Genomic DNA, 16129 nt, shown 5'->3' with positions numbered 1-16129 from the left:
TTCAAAATAAAAAGCAACCAGAATAAAAATAGAGATAGGGTCATTAAAAACAGTTCCTGTGAACATTTTAACCGTTTCTTTAAAATAAAAAAAGTGCTGCTGTATCATGACAAGTGCTAACATGACCACCATTCACTGGAAAAAAGCTTATATTAAGTAACAAGTCTGCATTATTCACCAGGGCCCCCTCTGATCCAGCAGGATACTCCCTGACACTGTATGTGGGATCTTACTGTACGTCAACAGGCTGGTCGCTCATAGGATCCTTGGTTATTGGCACAAGAACCCACCACCATCAGTTCATATCTAAAGGTGAACAACCTCAAAAACAAGAAATGCAAAGAAGAATTCATGCGTTGCTCGTCCTCTTCCCTCGATAATATCTTTCAAAAGTACGAAATCTCACAGGAACATGAGGTGTTGATGAGATAAATAACTGTAGTGAGGGTCATAGTCAGTCATATATATGGAAATCTGTCCTTGTCCGTCTGGCACTTCTTCAGCAGACCGGTCGCAATGGCCTTCACTGCCCTTGTAGTCTCGGTGCAGGTCGGGCTGATCAGGGATTCGGGCAGGAGGAAGCCATAGTATCCTGTATCCCTCAACTCAAATGCAAACGTGTATGGTATCCCGTTTCTGTAGGCCCAGTCTATAGAGCTGCCTGAGCTGACATCTATAGGAAAACAAGTTTAAAACAAACAGAATGAGAAAAGATCGGGACTGTGATGTAAAAGCATTTTGATGAAGATTTTGATCCTTTAAGTGCATTTAAGTGCAGATAATTCTGTACATTGAGAATTCATAGAGGGTGTTCTTGCTACTTTCACATAAGTACACAATTTTGACAACACATTTCTGACATCCTTGTTGAATTTTAGGTGACTTTCATTCTTATTGATTTTACATTTCCATCTTCCAATTAAGCTCTTCTCAAGAAGGTGCATTCAGAACACTGTGTGCACGGTTAAATTGATCTTGTCTTTATAGAGAAACTGGCGCTTCTCACGACATTCAAAACATGCATGCAGAAACACAAAAACAAAACACAGATGAGGTTGGCTGCGACATGACAAATCATGCCCGTTTTCAACAGTACTCACACAGAGTTGTGGAGGCCGGTCCATATCTGTACCTCACTCCATAGGCAGAGTAGAGGGCTGTCACTGCATTATGAGCCGCTGACTCCTGGACAGTGAAAGCACAAGGCCCGCTCATCAGTAATCCTATACACGGTATCCTATTACAGTAGAGTTTTACATCAAGGCGTTGTAAGCGATGTATCTCTTACCACACAGCTGAAGTTGGGGATCGTGGCATACTTGTATGAATACGGGTAGAGCAGCATTTGGGCGTAGGCGTGGATGGATATGTACGCTTTGACGCGTTTCTTGTGCTTGCGCAAGAACTTGGCGACTGCCTTGACCTCGGGTTCAGACTCAGGGAAGGGACCACAGTAGGTGTCGTCACAGGGATGAGAGGAGGCGCCCTCTTCTGGGGAAGGAAAAGAGGAAAAATAATGTTATTAATCACACCAGAATGGATGTAGCGACTGAAAATGTACCATATTTCATTCAGACTTAAAAACTAAAAGAAGTGATGGAGAATCTCGAGACAAATCAGAAACAGGCAGGCAGTAAAAAAGAGATGGGGGGACGGGGGGGGGGAGAGAGAGATTGCACCAATGCAGTCACAAATTGAAATCACCAGTCACATTATAATGTAAACTGATCAAGAGCCAAACACAATGAAGTTCCAAAATGATTTGCAAGATTTTGGTTACCAAATTTCCACTGACAGCAGGTTCCCCATAAGAAACTATTTTCAATCAAGGACCCACATTACATAGCCCAATGTTTTGAGCTGATAATCCTTCCTGAGAAACTTGGTTCATCAATTCTCTCCATTTCTCTAGTCACTTAACATTGTGACATACTGAAAACATCTCTGCTATCTATTCTCTGAGACCTCCTAGAGCGATGATGATTCAGCAGAACTCCACCCCACCCACCCACCCGACTCTCACCAGGGATTTAATGCCATCAAACTCAGATTTTTGTCGCCACACAAATTATATTTAATCCACAGCTTGCAACTGATTTACACACAGTAAAAAAAAACTACATCAGCGACAGACAACGAGGGGCGCCCTGGCAAATTGCGGCGTGCGTGTCTCTGGGTATTTGTATGCAAGACGGAGATTCACTTTTTGATTCCAACTGAAGTTCAGTGTTTCTGTTGTCAAACTCACCACACCATTTCACTTTCCAGTTTCTGTTGGCGTCCACTCCTCGGCAGTGGAACTTGCGATTCTTGGAGCGCGTTTTCCTCCAGAACCGATCCTACGGGCAACAAAAATAGACACTGTCACTGTGTATGTTTGTCCACTGACTGTCCAACGGAGCTAGCCTACCATCTCCAAAATAATCCATCTGTCACTCACTCAGCTCCAGTTGGTGTATTACTTACAGTGGATATGTAGCTGAGGGGGTGGGTGTTATTTTTCCCTGAAGAAATAAGGGCTGCACAAAAATCACATTGTCATCTCTCTACTATTGGTATTTGTTCAACTGCTGCATACATTCTGATCCACCTCACACACAAAATATTTAGCATGCCGCCTTGAAAATATTCAAAATCTGTGACCAGAAGTGATCTGTCATCAGTTTCAGAAAGACATGAGTGAAATAAAGTGGGTTTTCCTCTGAGCCCTGAGAAACATGTCTAAAAATAGACAAGCTTTCCCCCTTCAAAACAATAATCAAAAATGCTGACTAATGCCATTTGAAAATTTGTCAACAGCTAGATCTGCTCTGTAGTTTGTGTATACTGTATATGAAGACCCTACAATACCGTGGTCCAGCTGAAATGGTATCCATCCACATTGAAGACAGGCATGATGTAGAAGTTGAGCTGGTTGAGCAGTCGTCTCATCACAGAGTCATGCTGGTACGAGTTGATAGCCTTCAATTATAACATAAAGTAAAATTATAATTCTTGTAATACAGGAAAATGATAGGGTATATTAATCTGCATTTTAACTGACAACACAAATCGAGACTGTGGTGTAATCATGCAAATACTAATTACTTCATCACTTCACTTTGTTTTCATTATTTTGTAGCCTTACACATAGCTCCCCACAGATCTTTGTATAAAGTGTGTTAATACGACTGAGACTTTAGATGAGGACTGGAGTGTGAGGAGATCTGGACTAATGCTACTTATACCTGCTCTTTAATCAGATGCAGGCCAAGGTTAATATGGTTTAAGCCTTGGACAAAGACGGCACCCTGACCTCCAGTGGCCAACCTTAGTTACTTCATTACAGAGGGTTCATATTTAATGGCCAAGAGGAGCGTCTTTGACTCTTTTTAAAATCAAAGACAAATGTTTTACTTTGTTTTTTTGTCCTTTCGTTCTTTATTCCTTATTTCATTCTGTTTCTGAATCCCTGCTGCCATTTGTCTTTTCTCTTCCACTTCCTTTCCCACTTCATCCCATCTGAACCTGTAAATCCATGTATTGGCCCAAGTCATGCATTTTAATAAATCATAACTAAACCACCCTATTGGAGGTCATTTGAAGAAGTTGCTGCAAACAAAAATACAGCAAATCACAATAAATCGTTATTTTGTAAATGGTACAGTCCAGTAAACCCTGAACAAGCTCAGCTTTAGAATGTGCATGTGCTACTTTGTAGAGTAACATGCCAAAGCAGTTATTTTCCCCTTAACGTGAGTTCATTTGATTACCAGATTTTTTACTTATTTTATTTTCAAGCATTTTTTAACGTACCTGTCAGTTGAGGTTTGCCATTCAAGAATGACTTAAATAGCCTGTGACTCACTGCTCTAACTTGATATCCATAGACTTTCCTTTCATTATTGTAACGCTCTGTGGCGCTCATTGTGTGTTGCACTGTGTTGCATATCCCTCTGGTCTGGCATGTGAGTATAGTATGAAACGAGCCATTAAAGGTTCCTGCAGTAAATGTCGGCTCGGCACTGGTACCGACCTCACTTCAGAGGGCACTACCTCACTAAGACTTACACGACGTGATGGAACTTGTGTTAACGTCTGGGTTATGTTCAACATCTGAACAATAAAGGGGATCTTAGGAATTTGCATAACCGCACATGACAACCGAACAGATGTTTGGTGGAACACCCGCAGAGACCTGACATCACTTGCTTGCTTAAGGCTATCATTTAAATAAGGGTTACTGTTAAGACATACTGTAGTTGAAACATGCATTGATGCAAAAAATGCATAAAATGTGAACAGTGTTTCATTATTTAAATATGCAGACTCAGAAAAACAAGAACTACCTCTTTGACAAACCACTGGCAGAAGGCGGGTCCTATCCACTCCCTGGCATGGACGCCACAGTCGATCCACACAGCTTTCTTCTGGTGACGACTTCTCTTTCCTAGCTGACAGGAGACAAGCACTGTTGGTTTATCTGGAGTATTGTGGATATGTTACGCGTCCATGTGTTTCTGTATGTCGTTTTCTTTGAACGTTGCAGGCCCTACGTCTCATGGTTTCTCTCCTACCTGAAGCACATACAGAGGCCTTCCCTCGTACGACTTCCCGACGGAGAACATGTCAACCAGGTCGGACTGGGTTCTGTTCATGTCAAACATCCAGCTCTGGATCTTAAGGACAGGACATGTAGAAGAGGAAATGTCATTTAATGATTTTTTTACAAAGGGTTTTTTCAAGAGTAAATGGCAGAAAAATAGTAGAAATAACAGACATAGCAGACACACAGCGTATACTTGTATGCATGTAGTATAGTTAGCATCCATGTGTGAGTGTGTCGTACAGTGAATGAGAGGATCAAAGCTCAGTGTAGGCTACTCAAGATGTGTGTGAGCTTCATAAAGCCTCGTAGACCTGGGAAAAAGAAACACTCAAGCTGTGAAGTGTCTTGTGAGTGAGTGAGAGCAGTTGGAGAGACAGACCTGTGAAAAGGGTGTAATTGGGTGTTTTCGAGAGCACCTGAGGGGGATGTTTTTCTTTACTTTTTTTCACATAATTCTTTACTATGTTGCGTGCATTAGATTGGAGAGCAGAGAGTGAGCGATAGGCAGGTAGATAGGCGGGCTTCACATCTACCTCGTCCAGCGAGTGATAAACCTCGTAGTCATACTGAGATTCTGACCTCCGCTTGCGAGAAGAGCGGTATCCCGTCTGCTTCTCAATTTCCTTCTGCAGATTGGAGATAAACACCCTGTGGGTGGATACAAAAGGGAGTATTGGTATTTACAAGCACAGTAACATCATTAGCAATAATATTAAAGCACGAGTATGTTGGTCAGCAGGTGTTATCCAAAGAATATTGTTTTTACATTATTTGTTCTTTTGTATATATATTAGTATTTTCAAAAAAGGGATTTCTGTAAGCTGTTTCCAACAGCAATAACTTTTAACTTGATGCAAGAAAAATAAAATTAGCAGATATCTCATTTCATAATTCGTAACATTTGCTCCCTGTTTGACGGCAGCGTCAGTGCATTGTAAATGAAAGCAATATGTGTGGCATGAAGTGGAGGATCAGGAGTCCTGGATGTATCATTGACTTGCTTCTACACACTATTATGCAACTGCTCTCATCCAAACCTGTTTTCTACATCAGCACAAATGAGATTAGTTATGTCACTGCTTTCCATCAGTAAATGAAATGTGTTGTCAGACAGCCAAAGCCAAATGATCGCCATCGTTATGTGTTTATAAAATGCTCTTGTGTATCTGAACAGACCCCTTTGCCTCTTCCCTTCCCACTCAAACCTAAAACACATTATTTGATCTGTTTTCTTGGCGAAAAACAGCCTGACTCTCCTAAAATACACCTCCTCATACGGCCCCTATATAAACACATTGCTATCTATGAATTTAACCACCTCAAAAACAGCAGAAAAAACAGGATATTTCCCTTTGATTAATTAAGATTGTTGATGCCTGATACATCCAAAAACAACACCACTTACCAAAACCTGTACCCTGCAGTGTTAAACAGTCTTGAAAAGTCCAAAGTCAATCAACACAGAGTAGGACCCCCCCCCCCCATCCTCAGATCTGCGATGCCTCCCTTAGGATGGAGATGACAATGGAATTCCTTCTAGCTGCGGCTGCTTTGATAAACCTCTATCATTTCAACGTTCATTTGGATGAGGGACGGGGCAGGGACATGAAAGGGAGCTGTTTGGGAGAGGGGCTCTGAAGTACTGTGTGTGTGTGTGTGTGTGTGTGTGTGTTCTTATGGATCCTCACTTTCAAGTACCAGAGCGTTTGCATGCAAACTATCACGGAGTCTACATGTGCAAATCATATACTCTGGCTGAGGAAGGTTTGGTAATTGCAACTCCCGTTGGATAACAGATGCGCCCAATAAGTTTAGAAGCTCTGCTCACAAGATAACTATATGTGTGAGAGTACGCAAGCGAGCACGCATTTGTACTGTCATTTATCTCTGGATGCATGGTTGGTGGTCTTTCCAGCCTTACCGGTAATCAATATGTTGCTTCTTTAAGCGTGCATGTAAGCCTCGTGTATCATTGCGTTTCACATGGACATCCACGGTTGAATTTTGACGGATTAGAGTTGCACTGTTCGGTTGCCAGAGGTCCACCTAAAAGGAAAAACACAAAAATATTAGATCAGAGGTTACAGAGACACAAACACCTAGCAGGATTTTTATTGGGAGTGGGTGAAAAAATAAATCCCCTATCCTGTTCAATTGAAATATCAGCATCCTGATAAATGCATTGTCATGCCAATCGTTTGGGAAAAACTGTTTGTGGGCAGAATTAATCCGACAGGTTTTCCACTAATCCAGCAAATCAAATACCTGACACATCAAGATACATTTTAATCATATTCAAATCCTATATTCAGCCATACGGTAGCCTTGTTCATTGATTTTTAATAAACTGTAACAACTGTAGAAAGCAAGGAAAAATCTCTGACAGCTGACACACTTATTTTGTCTCATGGTATACTGCATGTTATATCTCCTAACCGTGATGAAATGTTTCTTGGTTTGTTTATTTATTTATTATTATCCTTCATAAAGGATGCATTATGTATCTGGCATACCAAATTTGTGTATCCCAGGACTTTCATCTTTACACAGTGGCAATCCACTGACAATCGTCCAATAAAGATTATGTGTGAAATGGTATGTATGCCCTCTCACAATGTCAACTATTTAAACTAAACTAAACTAAACTACAGGGTCTTAAGAGCATATATGTAGAAAAAAGCACTGATTCCGAGACAGTCATTTCCACTTAATCTGCTTGTGGCTTAAAATAGCACCAAACATTTGGTGTCGACGAACAAATAGTTTTGGTAAGACCTGAACAGTTTAACATTCCTCTCGTCTCTACCTTCAGGCGATGCACCGAATCAGGGGAATGTTGACGACTTTACAGCGTTAATGGGGCGAAACGCACTCTGATGTGTGGCATTGACAATCTTCAATGGAATGGCTCTCCCTCTGCTTTACCCTTTTTACTGTTAGACCTCATATTAGCAACAAAACACCTCTCTTTAAGCACCCGTAATCAAGCCATAATAGATGGGACAGCCCATTGGCTATGCTAGGCAGCTAATATAAACACAGACACCATGTGGTAACTGATAAAATAACAGAGAGGGAGAAAAACTAGAAGAAAGAATAATGATTTTTGAGCGGTCATCTGCAGACGACACGCACGGTAGTCAGTCAAAGTAGTGAATATCGTGCGTATCCATTGTTTCTGTGTTTGCAGGCATGTTCCTCAGCTGGCTTTCATTTGTGCTATAGCATGGGGGCAAGAGACATGCAGGCTGGCACACATGGTTGTTAATGTGTCGATTAGTTTAATGGTTTACAGAATACCAAATTAATTTCACTACGTTAAGAGGCAGAGGAGTAGAAAATCTTCTCCTGGAATGTTTGGTGCCCTCGAGTGTAAACCGCTCTGGACTGCTGCACTTTTATGGCGTTTCCAAATGGTTAAGTGCCCCAATAGTTTCAGCAGTGCTCCACACATGAGACTACAAAAGGCACTCACATGTACTTGATCAGATAAAACAACTTCTCACAAACAAACCTCTTTGTCTAAAATGTTATAGCTGTATTTACGAGCATTGAACATGCATTCTTTGTCTGCTTAATACATCTTTTGTCCCCTTTACACATACAATTCTTTTCACATACTCCTTCTTCTGTGTGTGTGTGTGTGTGTGTGTGTGTGTGTGTTTGGTGTGGGGGGGGGGGGGGGGGTGCGTGTGTGTCTGACTGTATATACAAGGCAGCCATAAATTACATTTTGCGTTGTTGTGGTTGACTGTGGGATGGGCAGAACAAGAAAGGAAAAGTTATAGTTCCATAAAAAAAGAGCTGACTTTCCTAAAGGCAAACCAAGGACCAAAGAAGGTCTACGGAAAGGAGTAGTTTGCCATTTTTGGAAATACACTTAGGCCTATTCACTTTCTTGCTGATGGTAAGATGAGAAGATCCATATCACTCATCTCAAGCTATAAAGCATACAGCCAGCAGCTGGTTAGCTTAGCTTAGCACACAGGCTTGAAACAGGGAGAAACACCTAGCTCTGGCTCTGTTCAAAGGTAACAACAACCGCCTAAACAACTAACACCTGCGTAACTCACCAATAAAAAATCAACAACGGTCTGGTTTTACAGTGGGGTTACTGAATGGGCCAAATAATTTCTTGGCAGAACACAGGGACTTCCTTAACATGAGGCCACGCTTTTCCTTAAAGAATGTTGTAGGCCTACTAGTATTACGTGTTTAGAGTGTGTAATATATTTGTAAAAAGTATTTTGGCGTGTCTACCCCTCCCATTTGGAGAATTTACTGAAGCTCGGGAGGCCTACAAGGATGAGAAGCTAGTTACTTAAGATGGAATCATCCACCACTGTCTCAACAAGTATGATGAGGTGAATATGTATTTAGTTATTTATTCTACAGCAGCCTCCTTATTCTTCTTCTTCCAACAGGTGCATTTCCAGCAGACGCCCATTATTTATAAAAGAAACGCGCAAGGCCGTTAAGTATTCTGTTCTGTGCTACTGTAGAATCGTGGATGTGCAACATGGCGGCCTCTGCTCATATGTAGATAGTGCACTATTCTAAGGTAATTAAACACTTTTATTTTCAAGAAATTATACACTAATTAAAACACACATGAATATTATATTCTATTTCTACAGTTGTGAGAAATGCCAATTACACCTTTAATGAAGTTGCTTTCTTTCATAGCCAATGCTATTTAAGGTTAAAGTTGCTGTTGTTGCTTCATATAGAAATGCAAAACAACATTAAATCATTCAAAATGTGTTATTTTGTTGATGATGGATCTGATTCCTGACAATCTTGCATTCTGTAGTGTAAAGTAGTTGCTAATTATTTGACCCCATGCCCAGCCTGGGTTGAAAAAGTTTGACTCTGGCACTGGCAGTGTGGCTAAGCTACTGAAAACACATGTCCACAGCTGTCCAAACAGTAGCTGCCACTGCCTTGGTTGGACTTGGCCCTGTCTGTGCCACTACATACATAAAACTCAGGCCGGTCCGAACCAGCAGCCTGGCATCTCTCCTCACTAATCATCATTACTTTTGCCCTCTTCTGTTCTTTTCCCTGCTCGGAGCTGTATTGGTTCTGGACCACGTAACAAAAGCCTGACCTGAACCCCAACTTTCGTACATGTTGGTGAAGCACCTGGTTGCACAAATACAACAAAAGTGGACTGAACCAAACCAAACCAAACCAAACCAGAGAAATGGATGTGAGGGAAATTCTTGATAAAGTCATGAATAGTAAGTTGGAATACTTACGTATTTTCCTAATTGTTTATTCTATACTTCTGGTCTGCAAGCGTTTTATGTTGAAATGTTAATTTTACATTTGTACTATTCTCGTATTTAATTTGTTTTGTGTTGAATGGTCTATTTTATATTTCTACCCTTGTGTATCTATTTCTGTTTAGCGTCCGCCCTTACGTTTGCTTTTTAAAAATGTGTCCGAATTATCTAATGGGGTGGTCGACCATAGAGAAGCAGCCGGACACACAAATAATAAATACAGTCCATTAATTATTCCATTTGGAATTCTATAATATTGCTTTAGCTTTTTCCTAAAACATGAAAGATTTAGATGAAGTAAGACAATAGTCTGCCCTATCTCCACCTTGTTAGGTTGTTCAACTACAAGAACAATATGAGCTTTAGTTCAATCAACTGTTCATTCTTAAATCAACTTAAATTCTTTGACCGCGTCGTATAGGAATGTGTATAATTGCATCATGCTTTCAATGCTTTGCGAACAATCTTTGCTGTGTATTTGCAAACTAAAACAATGTGCTGAGGAAGGTCAGCCGTGGTCTTGAGGCTGATGGGTAATTACTCCCAAATGACTTTGGGAAAAGGGGCAAGGCCTTTCTTTTCCTTTGGGGTTTCCTCCCCACCCCCTAATTTCAGTCTTTGAAGCACATGTCTATATCGTTTCCAAACATTCAGCGTCATTGTGAGGAAATCTTTTGTATAAACCCTCCATTTTTGGGGGGTTGGCTTCTCACTGAAAACCATACAGAGCCTCCTATCAACAATTTCTCAGTCTTTCCGAAAAACTTTCTAGCTGTGACAGATGACCACACTTGACTGCTCCTTGTCTCTCTGGTTCCCTATCGCTGTCTGTCCCCCGCCACACACACATTTTAACTTGGCCCACGTGAAATGTTTGACTGTGTCTAACACACACACACACACACACACACACACACACACACACACACACACACACACACACACACACACACACACACACACACACACACACACACACACACACACACACACACAGTGTGTTTGAAGGAAATATAAGAAAAAAAACATGTGCCAACCTTCATATGTCCCAGAACTTTCTTCAGTACTCGAACCTCCTCGTCATTACTAGGAGTTATCCTGAAGACTTGATCGCTGCAGAACAAAACAAACAACAGAGCTCCTCTGAGTGTCGTCTTACAGCTGTAAGAGGGCTCAGATCCATTTCCTCTCCCAGTGCACATCATTTCAAAAACACTTGGGACATGCAGTCACAGGTAATGCAACCTCCTTTTGTGTACGATTGAAGTTGGTGCTTATAATAGCAGATGTTTGATGGTGAAATGGGTGGTTTCCCCTTTTTTAGATTCCTGGATGACAGGGTCAAACCCAGCCAAACAATTCTTGAGAGACGTCATTATAGGATTATATTTCATTGTTTCCAGCTCGGCAGGTATTGCACCTGGAACTATTCTTTGGGCGGATACAGTAGCAGCAGCTGTTTCACATTTTCATACTGTAACTATACATCCATCATATCCAGATATCTGTCGTAGATACTGTATATGTGAAAAACACCTGTTTGAATGTCAAAAGTCCACAGACAATATATCTTTTAGAAATCTAGCATTCAACATTTATTATAAGAGGAGAAACATTGGATCGACTGCTTAAATCTGACTTCTATTTGGCTATTTTAACAGTGGGTGTAAATGCACAGAAAATAAATCCTTTATGATTATAACTATATTATAGTTTAATGTGGAGGCCGATGTCAAAATTCATGGACGAAATGAGGCTTAGAATTATAGCTGTAGTAAAAACAAGGCAACTTTTCGGATTTTGAGTACACTTCATTTATGTATATCATATAAAGTCAAAGTGTATATGAATTTGTAATAATATACATGCATTATTATAGTATATATAAATCACAATGAAAGCTATTATTATACAGGAATATTCTTCTTCACCTGTTTCCCTTCGGCAGAACTTTGAAACAAAAACCGTGAGCAAACAAAGAAGCAAACCACTATCTTTTATATCACCTTGCTGCAAAACAAAGATATTCTTTCTCCTCATCATGAATCTGACGCAGTGTTGCTTTTACTCTCACATTTCCCGAGGTCGACCCCTAAAGCTTGCATGCTGCCAATTATTCATTACAGTCCCTTAATTATGGGCCCGGTTACCCGTCAGTCTGCCAGGTTGTATATGTTTTTGTACACCTCTTTCTTCCTCCCTCTCACGTTTCACTTTTCAAAGAGCTTTTTTTTTCTTTTTTTTTACCATGTGTCATGCAGGAAGTTTGGGCCCCCCTAAACAAAGGTGGCAACAGGCCACTCTGAGGTTTGTGGGAACAAAAGGGGTCTGGGGTGCCCCATGCGAGTGGCCACCCCATTTTTAGTAAACCAAAACATAGTGCCAAAAAAACAGCCTGTTACAATGGCGAGTGCAGTGATAGAAGATTAACCTCAAAGCAGGCAGGCAGAAGTTTTTTGGTGGTAGAAATACTTTTGGGAGTTGAAAGAAATGGAGGAAACTCCAACTGATTATGAGAGAAGCCTTCAGCATAAAACTATTTCAAACAGATTTTAAAAAACAAACTCATATCATATACAGTCCCCTCCATAAGTATCGGAACAGTGAGGCCAATTCCTTTATTTTTGCTGTAGACTGGAAACATTTGGGTATGACACCAAAATATGAATATGAGACAATAGATCAACATTTCAGCTTTAATTTCCAGGTATTCACATCTGGATCTGATACACAACTGAGAAGATAGCATTATTTGTAAAGGAACACCACATTTTTAGGTGAGCAAAAGTATTGGAACAGATAGACTTAAAATAAATTAAAGTGAATAAGACTTTATATTTTGTTGCAAAGCCTTCGCTTGCAATAACTGCATCAAGCATGTGACCCATTGACATCACAAAACTTTTGAATCCTCCTTTTTGATGCTTTTCCAGGCTTTCACCGCAGCCTTTTTCAGTTGCTGTTTGTTTACTCTCTTCAGTCTCCTATTTAGCAGGTAAAATGCTTGCTCTATAGGGTTTAAGTCTGGAGATTGACTTGACCAGTCTAAAACCTTCAATTTCGTCACCCTGATTAACTCCTTTGTTGTTTTTGCAGTGTGTTTTCAGTCATTATCTTGCTGCATTATGAAGGATCTTCCAATCAGTTTGGTTGCATCTTTCTTTAAATTGTCAGACAAAATGTTTGTGTAAACTTCTGAGTTCATTTAGCTGTTGCCATCATGTGTTACATCATCAAAGATTAATGAGCCCATCCGAGAAGAAGCCATACAAGCCCAAGCCATGACATTGCCTCCACCGTGTTTCACAGATGAGCTTGTATGCTTGGGGTTATGAGCAGATCCTTTTTTCTCCAAACCTTAGCCTTTCCATCACTTTGGTAAAGGTTCATCTTGACAAAAACACAGTAACACATGATGGCAGCAGCAAAATGAACTTAGAAGTCTACAGAAACATTCTGCCAATTTAAAGAAAGATGCAACCAAACTGATTGGAAGATCCTTCATCATGCAGCAAGGTAATGACCCAAAAAAACTGCAAAAACAACAAAGGAGTTCATCAGGGGCAAGAAATGGAAAGTTTTAGACTGGCCAAGTCAATCTCCAGACTTAAACCCTATAGAGCATGCATTTTACCTGCTAAAGAGGAGACCAAAGGGTGTAACCCCCCAAAACAAACAGCAACTGAATGAGGCTAGGGTAAAGGCCTGGAAAAGCATCACAAAAGAAGAATGCAAAAGTTTAGTTATGTCAATGGGTCACATGCTTGATGCAGTTATTGCAAGCGAAGGATTTGCAACAAAATATAAAGTCTTATTCACTTTATTTTATTTTAAGTCTATCTGTTCCAATACTTTTGCTCACCTAAAATGTGGTGTTCCTTTACAAAAAATGCTATCTTCTCAGTTGTGTATCAGATCCAGATATAAATACCTGGAAATGAAAGCTTAAATGTTGATCTATTGTCTCATATTCATATTTTGGTGTCAAACCCAAATGTTTCCAGTCTACAGCAAAAATAAATGAATTGGCCTCACTGTTCCGATACTTATGGAGGGGACTGTATTCTCTCTTTCTGAAATACCAGAGAAATATGGTTCCCATATCAAATTAGCAGGACTTCTGTTTTAACCAGTGCATTCAGTAGGCTACAGTGTACACACAGTCCAAGAGAAGATAAAAAAAGAGGCACCCCAGAGCTCTACTGCAGTTCAAATTGAACCGTTTCTTCTTCTTTTAGTGATTGTCAAAGATGACAGATTGTTTTGGTTATAGCGTTGGCCCTGGCAAAGGCATTCTGCTTTGTATCTACCGGCTGCGGGGCTTTCTGAGCTAAAGCTGTCCGTTAGTTGTCAGACTGTTGATTCCCACAGCAGTGCGCTGTCTGGGACGGAAGCACTTTGATTTTAAGATCTGGCCCTTAAACCAAGCTGTTGACTTTCAGTAGCGTCTTTCTGTAGTGGGTATTGCACATCAACATGTTCTACATTTCTTTAAGCATTGAAATCTTGGTGTCCAATAACGATAAGATGTTATTTTAGTGAATGATATGAAATGTTATGACAGTGAAAGTCATCTTTGGCATATTGGGACATTCTGTATCATACGGGGGTGACATACGCAATTATTTTGGAGTATATCCAAAATATATGTTGTTGGAGACATATGTTGGGGGGGAGGGGGTTCCAGCATAGGTGGTCTACCCCTGCCCTGCCTCTGCTGAGTTATATCAAAAGCTCTTTTGAAAAACATTGCCAACATACAAATCACACAACACCATAAATCCTGCCATGCCCCTCTCATGCCTTGTACATTTTTAACAAAATCACTATATATCCAGCTCCAGACAGTCCCATTGGAGACCGAAGGCATCTTACATTTCACATTCAAGGTCAGATACTGGGTGTTGCTACTTTTAGGGGTCTGGAGGAAAAGTGTCCCCCCACTGTTCAGCTTCATAGACATGTAGACAACTGATATTCAAACTTTAGTTATAACTTATTGTCTCTTGTAATTATAGAAACATACAGGAGGAGAGTTGGGAGTTGCTGCCATCTCACTGATTTTTATTTTATTTTATTATAAAATAATGTTTTGAGCTGTTTGACAGGCCGATGTTCTTCCCCTGTGGCATGTGCTGCCTATCACGAGCAATCTGAATGCCTTCCTGCAGCGCAGCATGACAGATACAGCCTTTATCCAAATGCCATCAGGGGAAGGTAAAACATTGTATTATGTCTCAAACTGGAAGCATGTCCCAAAACGATGGGGAGCATAAAGACTTTCTTTGTTGTCATTGTCAATATAAGATAAAGCCCGTCTCCTGGTCGTGAGCAGATAGGCTATGTCTCCGCAGAAAAACTTTCTTCTGTGCGCTTTTCCTGCACAGTCTGTAGCCTACAACCAGGCTCGTGAGCCCCAGAAATGAATGGGGGTCTTTACTCACCCTGCGTAGCGGTTGTTGTAGAGGTAGGCACCGACGGGACATAGCACGTTGCTGCAGATTATCACACAAGCCAGTAAAACGGAGGCGCGAAATGCGCTCCTGTGGTCCAGCACCATCCTCGTCCAGCGGATCAAAGACACCGGGAGACAGCGGTGGGGCGACTATGCAGGATGCACGCCAACTTAATACCAGAGAAGCAATGTGAATGAAAGTCAATGGGACACGGTCCAGCGCCCCGTCAGCAGATTGGCAAAGTCACTTTTTTTGGAGGGGGGGGGGGGGGGGGCGGGGTTGTCTCTCCAGTGGTTGTCCCTCTGACGCAGAAGGTGCAAAAGGTGCGAAAGTCGGTCATCTGGCACAGGGGAAGCATTTACCACCTCTATGAAGCTCTGGAGGGAATAGCAGGGTAGCAGCTATTTTTTTTAAATGAGGAGGACCTGAGTCACGTGGCCCGGTGTCGGGGAAGTTGGTAACTGGATCCTTGATCTACTGGTGGAGCACAGTGAGCTCAGGGGATGATCTATTCTACACATTTACGATAGAGCTTTTTTTTCTTATTTTTTTCAAGTGGAAAATTCTGCGTCTCCTAACAATCTAAATGATGCGTGGCGTTTTTTTTCTGTGGAGACATGAACTGTATCAAGTAACTCATCTTCTCTCGCGTCAGAACAACAGGCTTATTATTCTGCAATGCTCGGCGCAGGTCTTTGAAGAGGACACTATTAAGATCTTTTTCATAAAACATCTGAGAGCTTTTTTTGCTGCCCACTGTCTGGGGCACTTGAAATGATAGACATTCACTTCAGACC

General features: G+C 41.0%; 1 protein-coding gene across 1 annotated transcript; it reads right to left on the bottom strand.

Annotated features, from left to right (window-relative positions):
- Positions 1-458: 458 nt before the first annotated feature.
- On the bottom strand, positions 459-15436 carry cpa6 (carboxypeptidase A6; the record flags this gene model as incomplete). The annotated part of the gene is made up of 11 exons (XM_080050251.1): positions 459-673; positions 1101-1185; positions 1289-1491; positions 2249-2339; positions 2851-2961; positions 4329-4433; positions 4557-4652; positions 5116-5236; positions 6510-6634; positions 10914-10989; positions 15321-15436. The coding sequence occupies 11 exons, from the start codon at positions 15434-15436 to the stop codon at positions 459-461; spliced, it is 1344 nt and encodes a 447-aa protein (XP_079906377.1).
- Positions 15437-16129: the final 693 nt, after the last annotated feature.

Source organism: Ammodytes marinus (assembly GCF_949987685.1).
Source record: "Ammodytes marinus genome assembly, chromosome: 21".
Lineage (NCBI taxonomy): Eukaryota > Metazoa > Chordata > Actinopteri > Uranoscopiformes > Ammodytidae > Ammodytes > Ammodytes marinus.
The sequence above is the reverse complement of the archived record's forward strand: the minus strand, read 5'-3'. Positions and strand labels throughout refer to the sequence as shown.